Raw genomic sequence first — 22,180 nt, forward strand, 5'->3', positions numbered from 1 at the left:
CTCACCTGACCTGGACACCCTAAAGGATCCCCAGGAGGAGCTGAAAAGCTTTGAAGAGGAAAGGAGCTGATGAAGCTGTAAATGCAACCTGGACCCCGAACTCAAAATAATTTGAACTCACAGATCGAGATCACTCAGACTGTGTTTGACTAAGAGCTGCTTTTATCTTTCCCTCTGAGCCGTGGCACCAGAGTTTGTCCTCCTAACTCTGACAAACATCTTTAAGGCCGTCCTTGGACTTTCCCAGGCTGTGATTAGCTGGTGTTGGGGCTTCCTGAGGAAACTGCTTGTTCTCCTGGTGGTGGTAGATTTGGTGGTTCTCAGCCTGGATGGGGTCTTAAACTCTAAAATGTCTCTATGTCTGACTGATTTGTCTTTTTGTGTGTCTGTCTGTCAGACATATCAGAGATGGAGTCCTACCATTCCTATTCCCCTCCAGAAGAGAGGAGGTCCCGCCAGTCTGACCTGTCCTCACACTCGTCCAATGAAAGAGACAACCAAAGGTAAGACGAAGAAAGCTGACTGTACCAAACGTTCATTGACTTGTAACTACCTTAAATGTGTCTTTTAGGACTAAGCTAATGACCTAAGACATTATTTGACAAGACTTGAGACACAACACATGCTGATCCCATACTCTGACGACACACCATCAGATATTTCAAAAACGAAGGACGACGTTGGGTCACTTTTTATGGGACTACGACTGGATTACTTTTGAAATCGTACCCAAGTGGCAACCTCCCTTCTAAGAAACAGAGACTATGCTGAAGAGCTAAAATCTGCTGTTTCTGCTGATTTTTTTTCTAACTTGGCAGTTCAGAGGATATTAACATGGCAAGCTCACCCAATCAGAGGCACAGCTCAGGTCACGTGACTGATGGGTGCCCTATCGCTGTATACTCAAAGCCCCTGCCACTTCCAATATGACTGTGATAGCTGATCTGCTTCAAAATTCTTTGTAGAAACAGTTAGGTGGCATCGGGGAGACTAAGTCCATTAATTAGACAGTCTATGATTGTCTTCCTGAACTGACAATAGAAATACAGAGCTCAAACTAAAGCTACTTTCCTCATGTGTGCTTTGGTTTGTGTCAGCTGCTCTGGTTTAGGCCAGCACATGGGTGCACGCTCCATCAACTGAGTCATTTGTAGGTGACCTATCATACTGCGTAAGGTCTGACCTCTTCTGGCTGTTTGTTTACAAAGGAGACATCAGTGAAGTGACAGCATAAACAGCTGCTGTTATCTGGGCTTTGTCTTCGAAATAAGGCAATACAGTAGCTGTGACTTTCTTTCACATGTAACAAGTACCAGGGGGGAAACACTGCAACTGGAATTGCAGCACAACTGTAAAAGTTTGTTGAAGGCCCTGTGAGGTTTTTCTATGAGATCTTTAAAAAGCCTAACTTTAATTGGTTTGCCTGATTGTAATCCATAACTTAAAGTGAGTAACACAAAACAAATAGTCTGCTCACCTTCTGGACACTAAACTACAGACTGAGTCAACAAAGTTTGATTGTTCTCACGTTTCAAAACCACTAATAAATACATAACCTAGTTGCTTTGCATCCTGGGTAAAGTTAAGCAAAGAAAAGTAGTGTTAAAAAGAAGATCTGCTCCCTGTTTATTTGCCAACAAACAAGTGCACATCTTGGTAAGAGTCACATCTGTATTGGGATGGGTACCTCTCACATTTGAACCAATAGGGTTCAGTTGCCCGGTACCCGGCAATTGTTATCGGTACCAACTTTCAGTACTCTCTTGTGTTTATGTGGTACAAAAATATTAAATTGTTTAATTATAAAATCTCACTTTTTTCAGTTTAACATATTTACTCTTTAATGTCTAACCTTGTAATACTGTGTAAAAGTACCAAATTTGTTACCCATCCCTACATCTGTATGACAGTGGGTGATGGTGCTCATGGGAAACAGTATCACTGATTCTGTCACTGTAACCAAACAGATTGTCCTCACAGCACCTTTAAAAACGAAGATCCTCTTATGACGGGATGACTAGCTCATCATTTTTAGTTATTTGGTTGGTTCTTGGGGTGAAGAGTGACATTGTAGGGAGCTTGTACCAACTCTGGTCACCCTTGGAGTTGCAAGTCCCAAAGATGCATTAAAAAGCTGTGATAAGCTCTAGAAAAAACCCTTGGCATTAGTTAGATATCTAAAACTGCCCTTCTTGATTATATCCAGCTATCATGAATATCAGTTACCAGACACTTAAAGAGATAATCATTAGTTGTGTTTGTTTGTTTTACAGGGAAGAACCCATGAAAACAGCCAAGATGTCTGCTATGGCCTCTCCATTCAGGATACCTGAAGACCCCAAAGCCTCAGCTGAGCCAGAAAAAGACAAAGCCCCACAAACAGAGGAGCCTTCAGGTAACAACCAAACACACACACAAAGTGCTGATTGAACTAAACTGCATGAAGGAAAGAAATACATGCTGAGTCAGCGAAAACCTGCAGTAAACACTTTCATTTATTATGAGTTTGACTCATGTTTTGGTCTCGGCTCCACCATTACAGTGTGCTGCCCTTTCATAAAATTTGACTCTTCTTGCAGTGGCTTCCTCCAGTCGCTCTGAAACTTTTAAGTTTTTTCCAGTTTTTTAGAATGTACACATTAGTTAACTTTCCAGATGTTTAGCTTCTTACTGTTTTTTCCTTCTTTACAGCTGCTGTATTAACCACACCAAAGATTCTCCTTCGACCGAGTCCAGAGGATGAAAAGATCTACGGGCAAGCTCTCCATTTTTTTTCTTTTCACTTGACTCACACACAAAACTTAGATTGTTTTGTATTCATTTGTGGTGATTTTATTTCAAGTATATGTGTAATTAAGTTGTCTGTCTAAACTTTATTCTTAAAAAACATAACCTTTAAATTTTTTCCTATCTAGCACATGAACATATGCTATGGCCAGATCAGTGTGAAAATGACCCCTGTGTAAATTAGCCTCGCTCATGATGTTGATGACGGCTTGTCCTCCTCTTCCACAGTCCAAACACGATAATGGTGAACTTCCAGAAAGGAGACAGCGTTGGTCTGAGGCTGGCAGGAGGAAATGATGTCGGCATCTTCATCGCCAGTGTTCAGGAGGGCAGTCCAGCAGAGGAGGAGGGACTGCACGTTGGAGACCAGATCCTAAAGGTATCAGGTCCAGAGACACTCTGCTGTGTTTTGATGAAAGAAGAAACAACTCAGCACCTGAGAGTTAACCTGATTAATGTGTGGTTTGTGTCTTGCAGGTGAACAACGTTGATTTTCAGGGCGTGGTGAGGGAGGAGGCGGTGCTTTTCCTATTGGAAATTCCTAAAGGGGAATTGATCACCATCCTGGCTCAGAGCAAACCTGATGGTAAGGAAATGATCCTCAAACTGTTAATAACTAGTTCTTCACATTTATCTCACCAGTATCAGACAGTTTAACGAGATTGATGTCTAAAATGAGCTCTCTCTCAGTCTGCTCCACCACAGGGCTAAGTTTTCTATTTGAACCATATAACACAAAGTAATAAAAGAAAGATTAACTCTACAGTAATACCTTTAACTATATCTTCATGTCAAATTACACGACTGTTAGCAAGATTACCAAATCTCATAACTCGAATAATGTATGAAATGTTTATATTTAGCAAAGTCATAGGTTGTCTTCTTATGAAGTACTGTTTCTTATCAAACTCACTCATATCCTGTTGTACTGATTTAAAACACACAGTAAAGAAATGTTTCTTACAGTATAGCTTCATTTTCATTAAATTATGATGTTTTTTAAACTTTTATTATCCTATAATTCCTTCATGTATTCCACTGTGTTATATTGAATTACATTTTGTGGTGTAGTGTGGAATGGCTTTGTGATTTATAGTGTTGCATTAAGTAGTGTATAAATAAATGTGATCACATCGAGGAATTAGGTTTTCAGCTTTTTTTCGAAACCAGGTGGTGAACATTTTTATTTTTGCTGTGAAGATCAGCTTCTTTGAATGGGTGTGTATGTAGTTTCTGGTGCTTCTGCAGCCAGCCCCTAGTGGACACTAGATGAACTGCAGCTTTTAACGCTGCTGCTGCTGCATGTTGCTGTTTATCACACAGCTACTATAACAAGGAAGAAAGAGAAGAGATGTCAGAGGAGATGAGATGTCAGAGGATATGAGATGTCAATTCCTGTGAATCCAGAAATGTTGTGAATACAAGAAATAAGCTTTTGCTCAGATGACCAATCACAGGGCTTCGATCAGTGTCAAACCAACATGTTGTTACATTTTGGAGGAGGAGTATGTGGGCTATGAGCGTAGGCCTCTGCGTAGGTACGTGGGTTTGCACAGAGTTGAGTGTTTGTTTCTCTTTTAGATCTTAGATCCATTTGTGATTTATTATCATGTGACCGTCTGAGCCGGTGCTTGAAGTTTCTGCAGTGATGAAATGAGCTGTGACAGTCAGGCCAGATGGAAAGTGTTAATCAGAGCAAAGTTTAAATGCACTCAGTCGTACTTTTGTGCAAAGTTTCTCCAGCTGTCACACTTATACCTCAGAGTCCCCCATCCCAATGTTTGGATTTAATAAGAGAGGTACCAGCTTGGCCCCCTGAAGGCCTGAAGACCAGATCGGGCTAGTTCTGGTTCAGCCAGCCATGACACACATGCAGGCACACAGACCCGTTCAAGAACACATCGGGTGAGGGACAGTGACACAAACTGAGTTACGTAATGAGCACATTGGGCCCTACAGCCTGTGATCTTTATTTAAAAAATCTATTTAGGAAGCCGAAAACACACCGAGCAAAGCTCTGACCTGGTATGAAAACTTGGTGACTCGTCATCGCTCGGTGCTGCTGAGAGGACGTTTGAGGTTATCAGAGTGAGGTGACAGGAAATCTGGAGGTCAGAGAGGACTGTTAAAGTCGTCAACCTGAGATCTGATGATCTGAACATGGTCAGGGAAAGATGAGCTATCAGCAGATACCAAAGTAAAGGATGGTGATGAGGAGTCCAGAGCAGAAGGATGGAGACTGGAGGTCTGCAGGCAAGGTCAACTTAAGCTCAGCTGGCAGAGTGAGGAGCTGAAAAACCCCGGGCTAATCAGAGTGCAGACCAGTAACAACCAGGCTAGATATCAGGCTGGATGCTGGCTGGTCACACAGACAGCTGGGGGCAAACAAGCTGGTGAAAATTGGGCCGGTGTAAACCTGAGCATATTGAAATTTTGGAGCATTATTCTTTGCTTTGAGGTCATTTATGCAACTATTTTTTAACTGCAAGCCCTGCAAGCCCATTCATCGACATCTGTCTGATCTCTGCTCACAGATTCTTGAAAAATATAGAAAGATGTGGTTTGTGAAGGTGAAGAGAGCCAGCAGTTAGCAGAAGGTTGACAATACTCCAAAACTCTTGGATAAGCTTCATCTTACGGTGCTATTTGTTTCTATAGTAATTCCTTATTGGTAAGACTTTGGCTCAGTCAGAACTCACCCTTTGCCCCAACACTTCACCCTGCCTCAATATTTTGTGCCTTCCCATCAGGAGAAGGACATCCTGACTCTTGTTTTGATTGAGGGGATAAGTATCAGGGTTACATGGTCCTTTACGTTGAGATTTATTAGAGTCACAGTCCTAATGAAAGCTTATGAGAAATCCCAGAATATCTTGCAAATTGTTAATACAAGCTTTTTATCTCTTTAATATGTAAAAGTTCTACTTCTGTGCAAACCATTACTAATACAAGTATTAAACAAAAAATGCAGTTTCAATCCACTGATACGTTAATGTGATAAATGTTTTTTGGATGCCACAATACCAGAACTTAAGGATGTTCAATCTTAAAAGAATTTATTCTAATTTTAGGATCATACAGTGGCCAGTGGGTGTCAGCAAAAGCTACAACACGAATGCAAGAGCAAAAACATGAATGCAAAAGCGACAACACAACAGAAGTACAGCCCCAACGGAAGTTAAAAGAGGTTACTTATCCAAACAGACACAGAAAAGTTGTTAAAGTAAATATTTAACTTCATCTATGATAAATATAGCTATGTATGGGGTGTCACCTTGTGAAATCCTTCATAGTACTTATATTTCTTTATTTACATTAGCATTAAGAGCTATATTTATTCTAGCTTAAGTTACAAAAGAAAACAATCATTAACTTACTTTCACAACTTTTCTGTCTATTAGGAAAACTGTCCCCTTTACCTCCGTTGTGTTGTGGCTTTTGCATTTGCATTGTGGTGTTTGCATTTGCGTTGTTGCACCAATATTCGTTGCTTTTGCAAATCGGCTGACACCTATTGGCCACCATAGGATCATATCTTCAGGACCATTTAAAAAAACAACATCCAGTGAACTTGTAAATATCTGCAGCTAAACTACTTTTAATCAGAGTCATAACTAAGAAAGTAACTTGGACCCAAAAGTTGAATCACTTAAGTTGCTAACCTCACTGTTAGCATGCTAACACAGCAACATAATCCACGGTTTGAAGTACTTTTAGCATCTCTTCTCACTTGGACAGATGTCAATTAAAGTTTGAGCTTGTCTTTGTTCTCTGTCCTAATGTTGTTTTTATACAACATGTTCCCTTGCACATGTTTCCAATGAAAACTTTCTGGTTTGTGAAATCAAGATGCACGTTTTCTTAGCGGCTCTTTATCAAGGAAGTGGCTGCAGCTGAACAGGAACATCCAGGACACACATGCAGACTTCAGTCTTTGCCCTGAAATTAATAAATTATATAAAGATTTTAATAAAAATTAGAACAATGCATGCTTATTTTTACACCTGGGTCCCTCTCTCTGTCTTAGGTGTCTTAATGCAGCCAATGCTCAAGTCAGAGTAAAAATCCAGGTCATCAGAGTGTGCATAAATTGATTCCCAAGTCTGAAAAATCAGAGTTCAAGTTAGACAAGTTTGAGATCTGGGTTTAAGTGCTAAAACACTTAATAATACATTTATTTTGGAATGGTGGTCATCATCAGATGTCTTTTTTTGTTTATCCCTAACAAATGTCGTGTTCAATCATCAAATCTTATTGGACATCCAAAGAATTTAACCTTTCTCGATTGTTTTCATCTCAGAAGTTTCCTCTGCAGCAGAAGTCTCTTTGAATAATCCTCAGAGCTCGTGTGATGACGCAGCCGTACCCAACCTTCCTTGAATTTCTTTGCATTTTGTTAGTTGTTGCTGCTGCTGCTCAGGATTTTGTTGGAAACATGTTTTTCTAAAAAGGTCATACAGGGAAATCCTTTGTTTTCTGCGTGTGATCAGTGTGTGTGTGCGTGTGCAGCGGCAGATTTTAGTCAGTGTGACTGTTGCCTCTGTTAGTCCTTTTGGGTCAGTGCTCTGTCGGCCCTCACATATCAAATCAAGAAGCCTCCCAGCAGCCTGGAGCAGACTGTACACTATATTACTATGCCACAGTCACTTAGATATGTGCATTTTGTCATGATCGTGCAAAGAAGAGGAGATATTTTTAGCACAGGAGTTCATTCGTGACCTTTGGTAACCCTGCATGTTAGAAATTAATCAACAGAGTGGTCCTCTTCATCTGTCATGATCTTTATTCAGTGACTGGAAAGGTTAAGCTGTTATCGTGTAGCTAAAGTGTGGTCACATGAGTAATAACAAATGAGGGGGTTGTTATAAATGTCAAGGTTCAGAACAACAGATTTGACTTCAATTTTATTCATTCTGTAAACTTTGTTCTCCTTTTTATTGTCTGTTTTATATAACCACCTTTACTAATTTATCCTGCTCTGCTTTTCCTCTCTGTAGTGTATAACGATATTTTGGTGTCTGGGCGAGGAGACTCGTTCTTCATCCGGACCCACTTTGAGTACGAGAAGGAGACTCCTCAGAGCCTGGCCTTCAGTCGAGGGGACATCTTCAAAGTGGTGGACACTCTCTACGATGGAAAGCTTGGGAACTGGCTCGCTGTGCGTGTTGGAAAGGACAAGCAGTTGCTGGAAAAGGGCATCATCCCCAACAAGAGCAGGTAGGAGCAACAGCTCAGTTTATGTGATGATAATGTGCAGAAACCAGACTAATCTGTGAACCAGACAAAGTTTGATCTACCCTGACAGGTACAGCTGGTCCTTTTTTTTCACCTGGAACCCAACCTCTTCATCTCTGTCAGTTATTAAGTTCATTGATCTTAGTCTTGGTCCCCAGTAAAAATCCCAGGAAAAAAAAAAGGAAAAACTCCTCCTGAGACCTTTACGATGGAGCGGGATTAACACATCCAGGATCTCTCTGTGTTACTTGGGATGACTTAGTGAGACATTTGAAGTCCTGATAAGCAGTACTACAAAGCTGGATATCAACTCAGTCAGTGAACCCAGGGTTTTCCACTCTTGACAACTGCAAGCTGACATTAAAAGGGGTGGAGTTTGCAGCATCTGACCAATCACAGACATGGAGAAATGGGAGAAACCCTGCTGAGCAGACTACTTTACCATGGAGGCCCCGTTTACACAACAATGTTTCATCTGAAAACACTGAAATGCAGTAGAAAATAATCTGCGTTTACTTGGGTTCCACAAACACTGATGGACTGAAAACGCTGTAGTAAGCACGCCAGGCATGTGGGTGGCGCTATACCTGTCTTGTCCAGAAACCGCTTTAGATAGATCTCCACTGAAGCAGAGTTGAGCTGATCATCTGGTGTATTGGTGAATACTTAGTGTAGAAGTGGAGCAACAGATGCACATTTTGTTGAAAGACAGTCAGCAGATTCAGCAGATTGAGCAGCACAAGCACAACACGGTAGACCCCGACGACTGAAGCGTTTCCACTGAAAACACTGGCAGACCACTAGAAAAATCCCACTCTGGAGGCCGTTTCTAAAAGTTTGCATTTTAGATAGGCTGAAAAGCTGTTTCGGTGTAAACGCAATGCTGAACCGCAATGCTGAAACGCAACAAAACTTTTTGCATTTCACCCTCAAACCATTTTGGTGTTGAGGACCCCTAAGAATGGGCTGACCATTATCCTAGAGAGCTGATTGGTCAGAAGGTGGTGCTTCTGTAGTTGTTGATCTCTTATCCAGATCTTCACCTGCTCTGGAGCAGGTTAGCTGTTCCATATTAGTTACCATGGTGATTTATTCCAGTAAGAAGTGAACCAGCATTATAGAACAGAAAATCCATGGATAACCCTGAAGTTACCCCACTAAGAGAACACCTAGCAAGTACAGACCTCTAGGGTTCTGTAGATTGTCTGTTTATGCTTGAATGTAGTACAAGGTTGGAGCCTAATCACGTCCGCAGATCTACAGCTTTTAGAAAAAGAATAGACTAAATTTATTCCTGCCTCCCTCTGTCCACAATAAGATGATCCCCAAGCTGTGATTGACTTGGTTTAATAACTCCTAAATAATACTCTTTGAGTCTGATAGAGTTAATGCGTCTGTGTCCGCTCCCTATGTTTCAGTTAAAAGAGTAACTTTGTAAACCGGAGACCTTCATCTGAACGTGTCAGTGGATATCCAGTTTACAACAGCTATTTAAACAAAGAAGAAGCCCTTTGAATGCATCCTAGTTTAGTTTTGTTTAGGTATATATGAACCTTAATCTCTGCATCAGATAAGCACTGATTGAAGGCTAGCAGTTTGAAATGTGTTGGAAGTCATTAGTTAACAGGGTAGCACTTTAAGCCAAAAACACCATTAGTTTTCTGCTGTCTTCAGGCTTCAGATGGCTAAGCAGGCAGTGTCTTAGTTGTTGAAGCTGTTTCAAAAACCTTAAACAGCTTCGACCAGCTTTGTCACTGGCTGGTCTCCTTTCAAGTGTCAACAAGTCCACCTGCAGCAAGGCAGTAAGGCACAATCAAAACCAACGCAGGCTAATATTGAATATCCTCCATGCTAACAGACTAACTGCAGTGCTTAACATGAAGAAGCCTTCTTCTTTAATCTCCAGTCTTTGTGGGATATAAGGTTGTGTTTGTATTTGTTTAAAGTCTGACGAGAGACAGAATCAGAGACAGACTGCGCCAGTCTGAGCTGGTATCAAAGTGAACTCCCATCTGTGAAACATGAATCATGTCCTGTGTGATTCACTGTCGACTGTGAGCTCTAACATGTCTGTAATGTGTTTGTCCTGTCAGGGCGGAGCAGATGGCCAGTGTGCAGAGCTCTCACAAAGCTGTCGCTGGGGATCGAGCAGACTTCTGGAGGTTGAGGGCTCAGCGCTCTCTGAGGAGGAAGGACCTGAAGAAGAGCAGAGAGACGCTTAGCAGCCAGACGCTCGCCACACGCTTCCCCGCGTATGAACGAGTGGTCCTCAGAGAGGGTGGGTGTCATTTCTGAATGTCATAAAGGTTTTGAATGTATAGCTGTTTGTAACCCACATTGTGTTTCTGCAGCTGGCTTCAGGCGTCCTGTCGTTCTGTTCGGTCCCATCGCTGACGCTGCCTGTGAGAAACTGGCCTCTGAGATGCCCGACCTCTACGTTATTGCCAGTAAGTGTCAGACCTCGGTCTCTTCAGCTGTTTGTGTGTTTATATTTCTGGTTATCCATTAGAAATCCGAGTACTGATTCTGGATGGTTTCTGATTTAACCGTTAGAGACGGAGCCAAAAGATGCTGGCTCTGAGAAGTCATCTGGAGTGGTTCGACTGAACACCATTAGACAAATCATAGAGCAGGTACACACTCAGAAAACATCTTCATCTTCATTTAATGTCTGTTATCATAAATAATATCGTAGATAAGTCTGAGGTCAGAGTATCTAACAATGTCCTTTTTTCCCTCACAGGACAAACACGCCCTGTTGGATGTGACACCCAAAGCCGTGGACACCCTGAACTACACCCAGTGGTACCCCATCGTCATCTTCTTCAACCCCGACAGCAAACACGGCATCAAGGCCATTAGACTGAGGATCGCCCCCAACTCCAACCGCAGTGCCCGTAAACTGTACGAGCAGGCCGTTAAGCTGAGGAAGACCTGCCCTCACCTGTTCACTGGTGATAAAAACACACACACACACACACACACACACACACATTCAGTCAGTGGGTGTACTGTTGTCTGAGAGCGTTTGCTGACGATTGGTGGTTTTGTTTCTCAGCCACTATTGATCTGAACTCAGCCAACGACGCCTGGTACGGCAGCGTCAAAGACTCCATCAGAGAGCAGCAGATGCAGGCCGTGTGGGTCTCAGACGGCAAGGTAAACACACACAATCAATACACCCCTTCCTCTTCTGGGCAGGGTTAAACAGGAAATGGTTTGTAGTGTGTCTTTTGAGTTAAAGTGACTGTCTGAAGTATTTTAATGAATTATTTACAACGGTGAGGCAGAGTAACAGAAGAAAAGCTGTTTGATGCTTCACAAAGTTACTGATAATGTCTACTCAGCCCATCTCTCACAAGTTTCTGCACACCACAGGGTGAGAAAGGCTGAGGTTAAGAATGCAAAGATGGGTAAATGGGTTTGGTAGATTATGTCTTTGTTGTCACATCCCTTCTTAACAATAAATCTTACACTGTTGCAGACTTTTTATTTCTCTTTTAAATGGAGCCACATTTGTAAGGAACCTGCATTTTTGAGCAGCAGAGTTTGTGAGTTGTGCCCATGAAACATTTCCCAAATTTACCTTGCCACTGACAAACAGCTGACTCAGCCAGTGACTCTTGTTTGTTGGAATCGATGATTGAAGTCTAAAGAAAAAAAGAATATCTGATCACAAGCACTGCAAATGTATTGTTTCTCCCCCTGTGTGGACCACAAAGTGCTGCCTTAGATTTTCATTGTGATAAACTGTTACTACAATGACAGTAACTAATTGGTTTCCCTACTTTATGTGTTCACATGAGCCTCTTAATCTCTCTTTTCCAGTTATAACTGTGTTAACAAGAATAATCTACCAAACACAGATTTCCTTTCAAGTTTATCTTATTTTCGTAATTAACCAGAGAAGCAGAGCACACTGTAAAACCGGAAAGGTTAAGTTTACTTGAAAAATGCTTGGAAACCAGTTGCCTCCAAAAAACTAAGTAATGAAATAAGTTAATTTAACTCAACATCTTAAGTAGCTAGGATTATTATGGAAAACCATTCTACTGAATGTCTTCAATAAAGTAAACCTGATGCTAATTTGTTACAAATTAAAATATGAAGTAATGTTAAAAATGTTGCATTTCACTGTAAAACATAATATGTTGACCTTACTCAAAACTGAAAGATGTGATATCAATAAGTTTGCCTTGTGAATTAAGTAAATGTAATGATGAAAAATTGAAGCAGATCTGAACAACTAAATTGAATAACATTTGAAAGTGAAGCTGGGTCTCACATCCACAGCGTTCCCTCCCCGCTCACGGTTACCAATGCTGTCACAACAAAAATCAGCTCCAATTTCATAACTTAAGTAACCGTGAGTGAAAGGGGAAACCAGTAGATGTAAGACCCTGCTGTACATTGAAATATTGTTCTTAAGGGGGCACAGGTTGTCTGAGCACCACAGCACTGACCGGTGGTCTGTGCTCCATGGCACAGGGTCTTGTACCTATTGACTTTTACAGTGTGCGCCTAATGGTTTGAGTATCTATAGATGAACTTTTTGACTGGACTACCATGCTATTTAGGCCAGTTTTGAAATTAAGTGTAAAAAGGTATATTCATTTATTTTTGACACAGTCAGTCCACACCACGAAGCACATGAACAGCTGATCAATGTCACAAGGGGCGCAGACAGCTAGTCCATGCTGTGGAGCACAGAGAAACAGTCCATATGATGTGGAGCTAGAAGTACAGCAGGGTCTCATATCAACTGCGCCCCCTCCTCACTCACGGTTACAAAACAGTCACAAACTAATGATTTTAAATTGCGCTTACTTAAACAGAAACAAAAGTTGAATCTGCTCAGAAATAATCATTTTCAACACTGAAAACTAAGACATTTGAGTAAATATAACAAATTTTAAGTTTTCATAGCTTAATCCAATGGAGTAATTTGAATTTTGGAATTTACTGTGCACTCCTCAGCTGCTAAGTACTTTTTGTGCCGGAAGACTCAGCAAACTCACCAACACCAGCTTTGCCTAATCCTGCTTTGTATTCCTTTTATAAATCTTTGTTGTGTCGACGACTTCTCAGGTGACTCTAAAAACAATCAGGAAATTCATCAAGTCTGGATTGCAGCCACTTATAGCTTTGAGAAATGTGCGTTATAAGCTCTGAAAACCTAATTCAAGGAGCAAACTGCTCTGATGAGGCTCAAGCACAGAAACAGCCTCAGAGTTCTGCAGCTCAGTGAATTACACTCCAGTTTACTCCTGGTTGTGACTGAAATGAGCTGTTGCTCATCCTGACATTGCTAAATTTGACTTATTAGTATTTGATGAGCAGGATGGAAGAGTAAGTCCCAAGCATTTTGTTTAGGAGCAAATTGATGACGGATGTGTCACAAGTTTCCCCTTTTAATACCCAGCTCACTTCTAAGAGTTAAACTGCAGAAGGCAGCTTGTTCGGAATGAAAAATCACCTGTGCATGCCAGAGTTGATCCTAAGACTGACTCAGACCGCTGGTTTCTGTAATAACAGTCATTTTAAAGTAATATTAAGAGACTCTATTCTCAGATATGTTATTTTAGCTCCTCCGGGGCTGAATTGTTTTGATCTCTGTAAATATTTCACTCTATCCGTGCAGGGCTGTCAGCTCCAGTGTTACTGAACAAGCTGTTATTTACAGTGAGGCTGCCAAAACAGAGAGGAGTCTGTTTGCTTCCTATGAATACATAATGGATCATTTAAATGTATGCAAAAAACACTGATGCACAGAGACGCTGTTTGCTCTGCTGCCAGTTTGAGGAGCATTTAACCCTTTAAGACCTACTATTTTTCAAGTCAGCCAGGACGCGTCCTTACACACTGTGCTAGCATTTTCTGTAGTATTCTTATTTTCTTTACACCAACCTTATATCCCAGGTTTTAAAAATATGTATTGACTTATGTCTTAACTGCTACAATAAATTGATCAAAAGTGTAATATATGGAAAAGTTTTTTTCCCCAGAAACTACATATCTGTTTTCCACAAACTTGTAAATGTAAACAAGTTACATCATATTCTTTATAACCAAAGAAAATTTATTTGGCATAAATGTGCTGATTCGTATGAACACATTTTAGGTCTGAAAGCATGGTCACCTATAAAAATTTTGAAAAAAATAAAATAAAATAAAATAAAAGAACATTGTTTTTACTGAGTTGAAACTTCAGAATAGAGGAACACAAATGATGACATGATGATGTTTATTTCAACATAGGAAATGCTGCAAATACCCATGGCCTTGTTTATGATTTTTTTTTTTATGTACATTTCATCATGTTTTTTTAAAACCCATCACTGCAACAAAGTGGTGCTATGAGACATGAAAAATGTGAGAATAGCAGTGTAACTCCCCAGATTTTATGTGCAAAAAGAATAATCAATCCGTCTTATCTGGTTTTAAATGTACCCCCAAACAAAAACGAATACTTAAATCATAAGAGCTGTCTGGATTTTCTTGCTAGCCCTAATTGTTGAGGAATTACGGTAATTTGAAGTGAGCATACAAATTTGTGTCACCGGTGACACCCCCATAGTGTATGCTTTGTGAAATAGATGATGCCTTTTTAACTCTTTTTCACAAATTTGCAAGCACAAAAGATGCACAGTCATTTAGTAAATCAGGGCCTCAGCTTCTTCTGAAACAGTGACGAACATCTCTATCAGTGCGGCCATCTTTACTCTCTCATCAGCTGCATGTAGCAGCTTGTAGCATCAATGCTCATTTCTTAGTATAAAGTTTAGGTTAAGCACCTGTATCTACTGTCAGAGTGTGAGGACTTGTTTATAAATAAATGGCTTTTATTAGTAGTTTTTCTCATATACATTTTAATTTTTATAAGGAAAAACAAAGTATAAATGTATTTTTAAAGCATAGAGATATTTCTATTGATTTTCAGTCAAAGGAACAAATCTTTCACAGGGTTTTTCTCTCGACCTGAAGAAAACAGCCTCAGTAAAGCCCAGTATTTTCCCACACATGGTAGAACACTGGTGTCTAACCTTTACACATGAACACACCAGGCAATTTATTTCATGTTTAAAAAAATATTAAATCTTATAGAAAATATTCAGAGCACTGCAGAAACTCTAACAAGCTGCCTTAAAACAGATGTCTTTTCTGTGGTTTTTCAGTTTTAACTCAAAAGTTCTGTTTGTCCCATAATGCAACATCAGTGATAGCATGTAAGGGATGAGACCCTACTTCTTTGTTATCTTACCATAACATATTTAACAGACGTGAGAAAAAGAAGAGAAAGAGTGACAGCAGTGTTTTCTTATTGTGAACCTGTAAAGTGAGTGTGTTTATTTCCAGTCTGTAGTGAAGTGACTGCCCCTCTTTCCACCTGTCCCTGTAGCAGCCACCTGTGTGTGCGCTCTGAGCATGCTCACTGTGTGTCTCTTTACTTCCTGTCAGTAGTGCTCTACAGCTCGGCTCTGTTTGTCTTTCTTTCTTCTCTCTTGTTCTCGTGCTATCCGTCTGTCCATCCTTCCTGCCTGTACACCCAAGATCCACCATGTGTCTCTTTTAGCTGGAGGGAGTAGAGACTGATCTGGACTGCCAGGACGTGGAGCGTCTGTCCTACCTGTCAGCCATGTCTGCCGACTACCTCAGCATGGACAGCCGGCTGACCTCCGACATGGACGACACCCCCGACGAGGGCGGGACCTACACAGACAACGAGCATGACGCCGAGATGATGCACATCTCCGCCATCAGCCGCTCGTCTGAGCCAGTCACGGCCGAGGAGGTCAGAAGCACACACAAGATACTGTCACTGCACACACACACACACACACACACACACACACACACACACACACACAGACAATGAAACTCCTTCATTTTTACTACATTTAATTTGTGATGAGTAAATACTTCTTTGACTTTTTAACAGGAATAAGATCATTTATGTGTTCTTCCAGGCATGTAGATGATCTTAAAACACAGAAACACTCACTCTCAGGAAGCTGCTGCCATCTGCAGCACAAACGGAAAACTACAGCCTGTAGGAGCCTCTGACTTAAAGCCTCTGTGAGGTTTTTCTTGGAAATGTTGTGTTGACTCTTCTGCCCTCTCCGGCTGAAATCAATTGTGTTAAACTAGGATGAAAACTGCATGTCCCATGACCATCATTAACCACTGTAAAGCTGTCGTGCATTTAATGAAAATGTAAATGAATGAATACAGACTTTTTTTATCCTATTTTCATACAACCTCTATATAAGCTTGAAAAATCCTTGAGGGTTATTTATGACGTTGAAAGTATCAAGAGCAACAATACAACAATAAACGTAAAATATAATTAAACTTAATATGTTGCAATGACTTTATTTCAGAATAAGAAACAATGAAGTCACGTATTGATCCGTAGCTATTTCAAATTATCAACTAAAACCCTTGTTGGGCAAATTACTCAAAAAAAAGTAGTTAGAGTTACTAGTTACTTTCCCATTAAAGTAATTGAAATAAAACTAATTAAGTTGGTAATATGGTTACCTTTTTGAAAAAAAACTTCAGATGTTTAAAAGGATTACAGTTTTTGAGCATGTTTTGCTCCTGGACATAATGCACACTTCACATGTATGTTCTTTCCTTTAACATCAATGACATTAAAGTAGTGCCTGTACCTCTGTTCTGAAAATGCCACTTTTAACTTGACGGACCGTACTCTGGACACACCATTGTTACATGCAGCCAGCTAAGGTTTATAACAAAACCCACCTACCTGAACTCTGGCTCTGATTGGCCTACCATGAAATTGTACTCTACTTTTGGCCACTCATCATTACTTATTTCTCTGTCACCCCTCTACCATCAACAAAGAACATTCAGAAAAAATTAAATATTTATTTATTTATTAAAATTGTTTATTTAAATTATTATTATATTTTTAAATATTAATATATATATATATATATATATATATATATATATATATATATATATATATATATATATATATATATATTTAAAAACAGTAATTAATTAGATTCCTCGTTACTAGAATACAATAACAGCATTGGTGATACTGTTACTTTTTAACACTGTTATTCCCAGTACTGACAGCAACGTTACAGCTTAACTTTGTAAATTCTGATTTGTAATCTTAGTTAGCTCACAAAAAGTGAGAATAATGTGAATATGCATGCAGTTTCCCTCCTTGGTCAAAGCTCTCTTCAACCTCCTGTTGTTTTTAATTTTTTGAGTTTCCTCCAACATGATGACATTTCAGAATCATTTTTTTTTCTTTTTTTAAGACCAGTCATGTGAACACTGTCACAGTCATATCCACTAATATGCCCCCCATGCTGTTTGTGTGTGTGTGCCTGTGTGCGTGCCTGTGTTTGTGTGTGTGTGTGTGTGTGTGTGTGTGTGTGTGTGTGTGTGTGTGTGTGTGTGTGTGTGTGTGTGTGTGTGTGCGTGCGTGCGTGCCTGTGTGTGTGTGTGTGTGTGTTTGTAGATCTTGCGTAGGTACAGTCCAGACATCAGGAGTCGAATGAGGAAGATCAGCAGCCATGAAGTCCTGAGCAGGTCGAGTCCTCCACCTGTCTTCTTAACAGAGAAGGTGAGAGTCACTGTGTGTGTGTGTGTGTGTGTGTGTGTGTGTGTGTGTGTGTGTGTGTGTGTGTGTGTGTGTGTGTGTGTGTGTGTGTGTGTGTGTGTGTGTGTGTGTGTGTGTATCACAGAATAATGTCACTCGCATGTAATCAGGTTTCCAGTGTCTTCAACCCTCACACTTCACTCTGTATATGGCCTCATTGGACACCAGCAGAGACTCCACATGAAAAGATTGATAGGCACTTCTAGGCCTGTCCCATGAGGCCCCCAATGATCTACATGCTGCAATGGAAAACACTCCAACATTGTTCATTGTATAAAAAACAGATCTGTTTTCCACACATCCAAAATTTCCCTCACAGTCAGCGGTAAAGAGAAAAACAGTCGTCCACCTTAGGATGAATGAACGTTAACAGTAAAGACTCAACTCTGATTCTTCCTTTTTGGAGACTTGACTCAAACTTGAGGTTAAGGACTCAACTACAACCCAGGTATCAGGTTAAAATGTTTGATCCCACATGAGTGTGTCGGACAGTTTCACAGTAACTCTCACCTGCACATGCTCCCTGGCAGTTCTTTTCCGCCATCCAGAGGAACAAACTGTCCTTCCCTCTGAGGAACGGCCTGATCCGGAGAAACACGTCTCACTGCAGCTCAGACTCCTCCAACAGCAGCTCTCTGGATCGCAAGGGTACCCACAGTTCCCCTCTGTAGCTGGTGCAGGGTGGTGGGTGTGTGTTACGGCCTAGACTGAGTTCAGGTTTTTACTCCAACTTCTCACAGCAGCTTTTCATCTTTATTAAAACAAACAGTGATAATCTTGAAGCAGCTGCTGCTCAGTTGGAATAAAAACCCTTCAGACAGTTTTTCTCCTGTTTCCTCTCTTAGACTATAGCTTTAAAGCCTGATTCATATTGACATGAAACCTGAATCTCTCTGTTTTCCTTTTCCAAGCCTCCGTGCATGAGTTAGAAACAGAACCTGAAGTGTTCCCAGAGTCTGAAAACTATAAATGTTGTAGAGTTTATCTGAGTAGCTTTCCCTGTCAAAAGGATCAAGAACAAAAGGCTTTTTTATAATGTTGCAAAATTATAAGTATTAGGGCTGTTAAAATTAACAAATTATTCATGAGTGAACACAAACTTCTTTTTATTTTTTTCATTTTTGGACACTTGTTTCCTTAAAAAAAAAAAAATAAATTCTTGCTTTTCACTTAGCATCGTTAATAAAAAATGTAATTTACAGGAAGCACGAACCTTTAAACTGCACAAAGATAAACTCTGAGAGTAATTTTCTTTCAAGTTTGGACAGTTAAGTGTCTGCATATTGGAAATCTCCATTAACTTTTGTCTTTCTGTTGTGTTTTCCCTCTGCTCTCAGAGTTTCCTGTACAAACAAACAGGGAGACATATCTGAATAATGACCTGGGTGCTGCTCAGCGCCAGCTCTCTGTCAGATCCTCATTTTTCTGCCCCCTTCAGGGAGCTGTGACTGTCACTCCCTAATGTTCTGGTCCTGGCTCTCCCCTCTCTTTGTTCAGGTAAAACTTTCTTTAAGGGACACACCTGTCCTCATATCCAGCTCCACCAGCCTACACCATCACCACCGTCAACACCACCCTCCACCCCCCAGCAGCAGAAGCTATGATTCTCCCTCCAGCAGCAGCCCTGCCAGCAGCAACAACGACCCTCCACCCCCGATCTCACGTTCCACTGGCTTCTCTGGTCCACCGCCTCCACCGCCGCTCCACCACTTCAGCTCCAGCAGCAACCTGCGGTCGCTAGGGGCCCCCCAGCCTCCACCAGGACCTAAACCTCCAAGCAGCGGAGGCAGCATGTCGGAGGGAACGGTTCATTCTCCTGCTCTGCCAGGGGCGGGTGTGACGGTCTGCAGGCAGGAGGAGTCGGCTGAGGACAGCCCGGTGGACGATCCTTCTTTAAGGACCTTTAAGGGGAAGATTAAAGCCTTCGAGAAGTTGGATCACTTCGCCCGTGCACAGAGGATCCTGGAGGTGCAGGAGGCCCACAATGCCAGGGTGGGTGTAAACAGTGTCACGCATCATCTGGTTTATTACTCACTTCTCAAGACAGTTATACAGACCAGTTTGACCAATCGGTGTCACTGGATTTTACGAATTAGTGAACTGAATTAAACAGGAAACATATCCCACTTTAAATAATATTCTTGTAGATATTTATAAGTAAAACAGGCTTCATTTAGGGATCACATGTCCAAAGCCACTCTAAAAAGTGGTTCATATAAATAGGATGACTCTATAAGATCAGTAAATAAAAGTTAGGATTCAGGAGGGTCAGTAAACCCAGGAGCAGTCAAGAAGAGCTCTCTGATGAATGCAACTTTTAGGAAAAGATTTAAAAGTCATTTCCAAGCGCTGACTTCAGTTGCAGTTTTGTTTCAGAGCTTTTACTGAAAAAGCTCCAGAGCTTTTGTCTGCCCCTCAGGATCTCCCTGAAGATCTCAGGCTTTCTCATATGTGACCAAAGGGTCTGATGCGATGCACCCTAAGAGGCCGTGGAGAGTCTTTAAGTAAACAATTGGATCTAAAAATTGGTTCTAGGACAAACTAGGAGCCAGTGAAGGAGACTAATATGTGCTCCTTCTTCTTGGGTCTCGTCAAAGGTCTGACAGCTGAACTTTGTTCAGTCTGGGGTGTTAAAGACTTTTCTGTGACCTTTAAGGAAAAAGTATGTCCAGTTTTAAAAATTCTTTTGGAATGTTAAAGGTTATTGTGCACTCCTCAAAGTTTAACTTTCCTGTCCTTGCAACAGGTTTAATGTTATCCAGCAGGGGGCAGCAGAGTGCATGATTTGTTGTTTTATGTGCTGGGACAAACTTTGACAAATCTCAATTTTGTTTGAGTCTAAATGAAAACTACTCCATCACATCCTGTTTTTGATATCCTCACACCACAGAATTTAAGGTGTTACAAGGTGTTGCAAAAAGTGTCATAAGAGAATCATTTTCAGTTTCTGAGACATAAAAAAGAGAGACCAAATAGTAGAAGAGAAAACTGTCCTCTAAGGTTTATGAAGAGGAAAAGAAAAAAATGTTAAACATCACGAAAGATAAGCACAATGTTTTACTTATTCTGTTTTAAAACATTAAGTCAGAAGGCATAAAGACTTCAATCCTTAAGAAGGAAAAGTAATGGTTATTTGTTGTCATAGATATAGATAAGAAAACATTTTGTCTTCATTCCTCAGCATGGAAACTAAAGTGTGCCCTTAAAGTTTCTGTTTTGTGGTTTTACAAATTTTGTCCTGTTAGTTCCTCCCTGTGCTCTCCATCGAGAGCACACCCTGCCTCCCACCCAAGGATGGCTTCATCCCCTGATAGGGCGATGTATGACAGATAATGGATGAATGGTTTGATTTACAAGATTAATTTCACTTTATTTTCATTCTGCAAGTGCATCAAAGTAAAGCTGCGGATGAATGTGAGTGAATATAGGTCCATTTAAGTCCTTCTGCAAATTATGACATAGTGCAGCAGAAGTAAAATCCCATGGTCCAAACGTTGCCTCCACTCAGTTGTTGTTTGCAGCAGTTTGTCTCCTGCTCCATTTCAGAAACTCAGTCATCATGAGGGAAGAGTTTCTGCATTAACAGAGTTTTCTGACATATACTTGCATGTTTATTTGGACCCAGCACAGACTAGTGACCTGCTCTCTGTTTCCAGTTGGAGATCGCTCAGAAGCATCCAGACATCTACGCCATCCCGGTGAAGACGGCCAAGCTGGATCACAGTCGTCCTCAGCCTATCGGGTAGGCTCACTACTGCCATACGACTGTTTCCGAGCTCCGCTGTGAGTGTTCGACAAAGTGTTTGTGTGTCTGTCTGTGTCGTTCACAGCATGTCACTGGTTGAGCTGTAGAGAGGATTAACAGCCAGCAGGTCACTGACACAGGATGGAATTTAAGGTTTACATTCTGAAGGTTCTCCTTCTGGATAGCTCTGAAACTACTGCTGTAAATATGTTGCTAAACAACACTACATTGTAGAAATTGTCAGCAATGAAACAGAGAAAAAAATGATTAGCAGAACTCTTTTTTTATTTATTATTGTTCTTATTCCAATATTTATGGTATTCATGGAAAACTTAGAAAACTAGGGCTTTTTTACCCAGTTAGCTGAGCTGAGACTGGCAATCTTGCTGACTCTAAAGGGACCGTGAGGAGTTTTAAGGTGATCTTGAAAAAGTCTCCTCTTTAGATATATGCCTGATCGTAATCCACACTTTACAATGAGATAATCAGTAGCTGGTTACAGCTTATTTTAAATTGCTACTTCTTAGCTTGCAGTTCAGGTAAAGCAGGACCAGATTGATTTACAGCACATCTAGGTCTCCATGACAACACCACGCTGGCTGACAAAGTGTAGTAGTGAAAAGAGATAAACACAGAGATCTATGCCTGAGCTAAAGGCTAATTAGCCTTTAGCTCAGGACACAGCTAACCGGGATTCAATATCTTTACACATTACAGACATGTCTTAGAGCACAAGGCTGTTACCTGTGCTAAATATAGACAGCTAC

General features: G+C 40.8%; 1 protein-coding gene across 4 annotated transcripts in view; it reads left to right on the forward strand.

The window, feature by feature from the left end:
- Positions 1-22,180, forward strand: part of tjp2b (tight junction protein 2b (zona occludens 2)) — a 100,093-nt gene that overhangs the window by 72,902 nt on the left and 5,011 nt on the right. Inside the window, exons 8-22 of one of the 4 annotated variants that reach the window (XM_074669571.1) lie at positions 398-503; positions 2,274-2,395; positions 2,692-2,755; positions 3,016-3,166; positions 3,265-3,373; positions 7,785-8,004; positions 10,116-10,300; positions 10,374-10,469; positions 10,576-10,655; positions 10,766-10,976; positions 11,081-11,181; positions 15,596-15,814; positions 17,528-17,632; positions 19,166-19,660; positions 21,325-21,410. In XM_074669571.1, the coding sequence (XP_074525672.1) occupies positions 398-503; positions 2,274-2,395; positions 2,692-2,755; positions 3,016-3,166; positions 3,265-3,373; positions 7,785-8,004; positions 10,116-10,300; positions 10,374-10,469; positions 10,576-10,655; positions 10,766-10,976; positions 11,081-11,181; positions 15,596-15,814; positions 17,528-17,632; positions 19,166-19,660; positions 21,325-21,410 (2,350 nt within the window). Of the gene's footprint in view, positions 1-397; positions 504-2,273; positions 2,396-2,691; positions 2,756-3,015; positions 3,167-3,264; positions 3,374-7,784; positions 8,005-10,115; positions 10,301-10,373; positions 10,470-10,575; positions 10,656-10,765; positions 10,977-11,080; positions 11,182-15,573; positions 15,815-17,527; positions 17,633-18,198; positions 18,317-19,165; positions 19,661-21,324; positions 21,452-22,180 lie in introns of those variants that run through there. The other 3 variants (XM_074669573.1, XM_074669574.1, XM_074669575.1) reach the window with 3 other exon arrangements.

The sequence above is a fragment of the Halichoeres trimaculatus genome, unplaced genomic scaffold (assembly GCF_033239565.1).
Source record: "Halichoeres trimaculatus isolate MK-OKI-2021-1 unplaced genomic scaffold, fHalTri1.1 fHalTri1_scaffold_5, whole genome shotgun sequence".
NCBI classification, from domain to species: domain Eukaryota; kingdom Metazoa; phylum Chordata; class Actinopteri; order Labriformes; family Labridae; genus Halichoeres; species Halichoeres trimaculatus.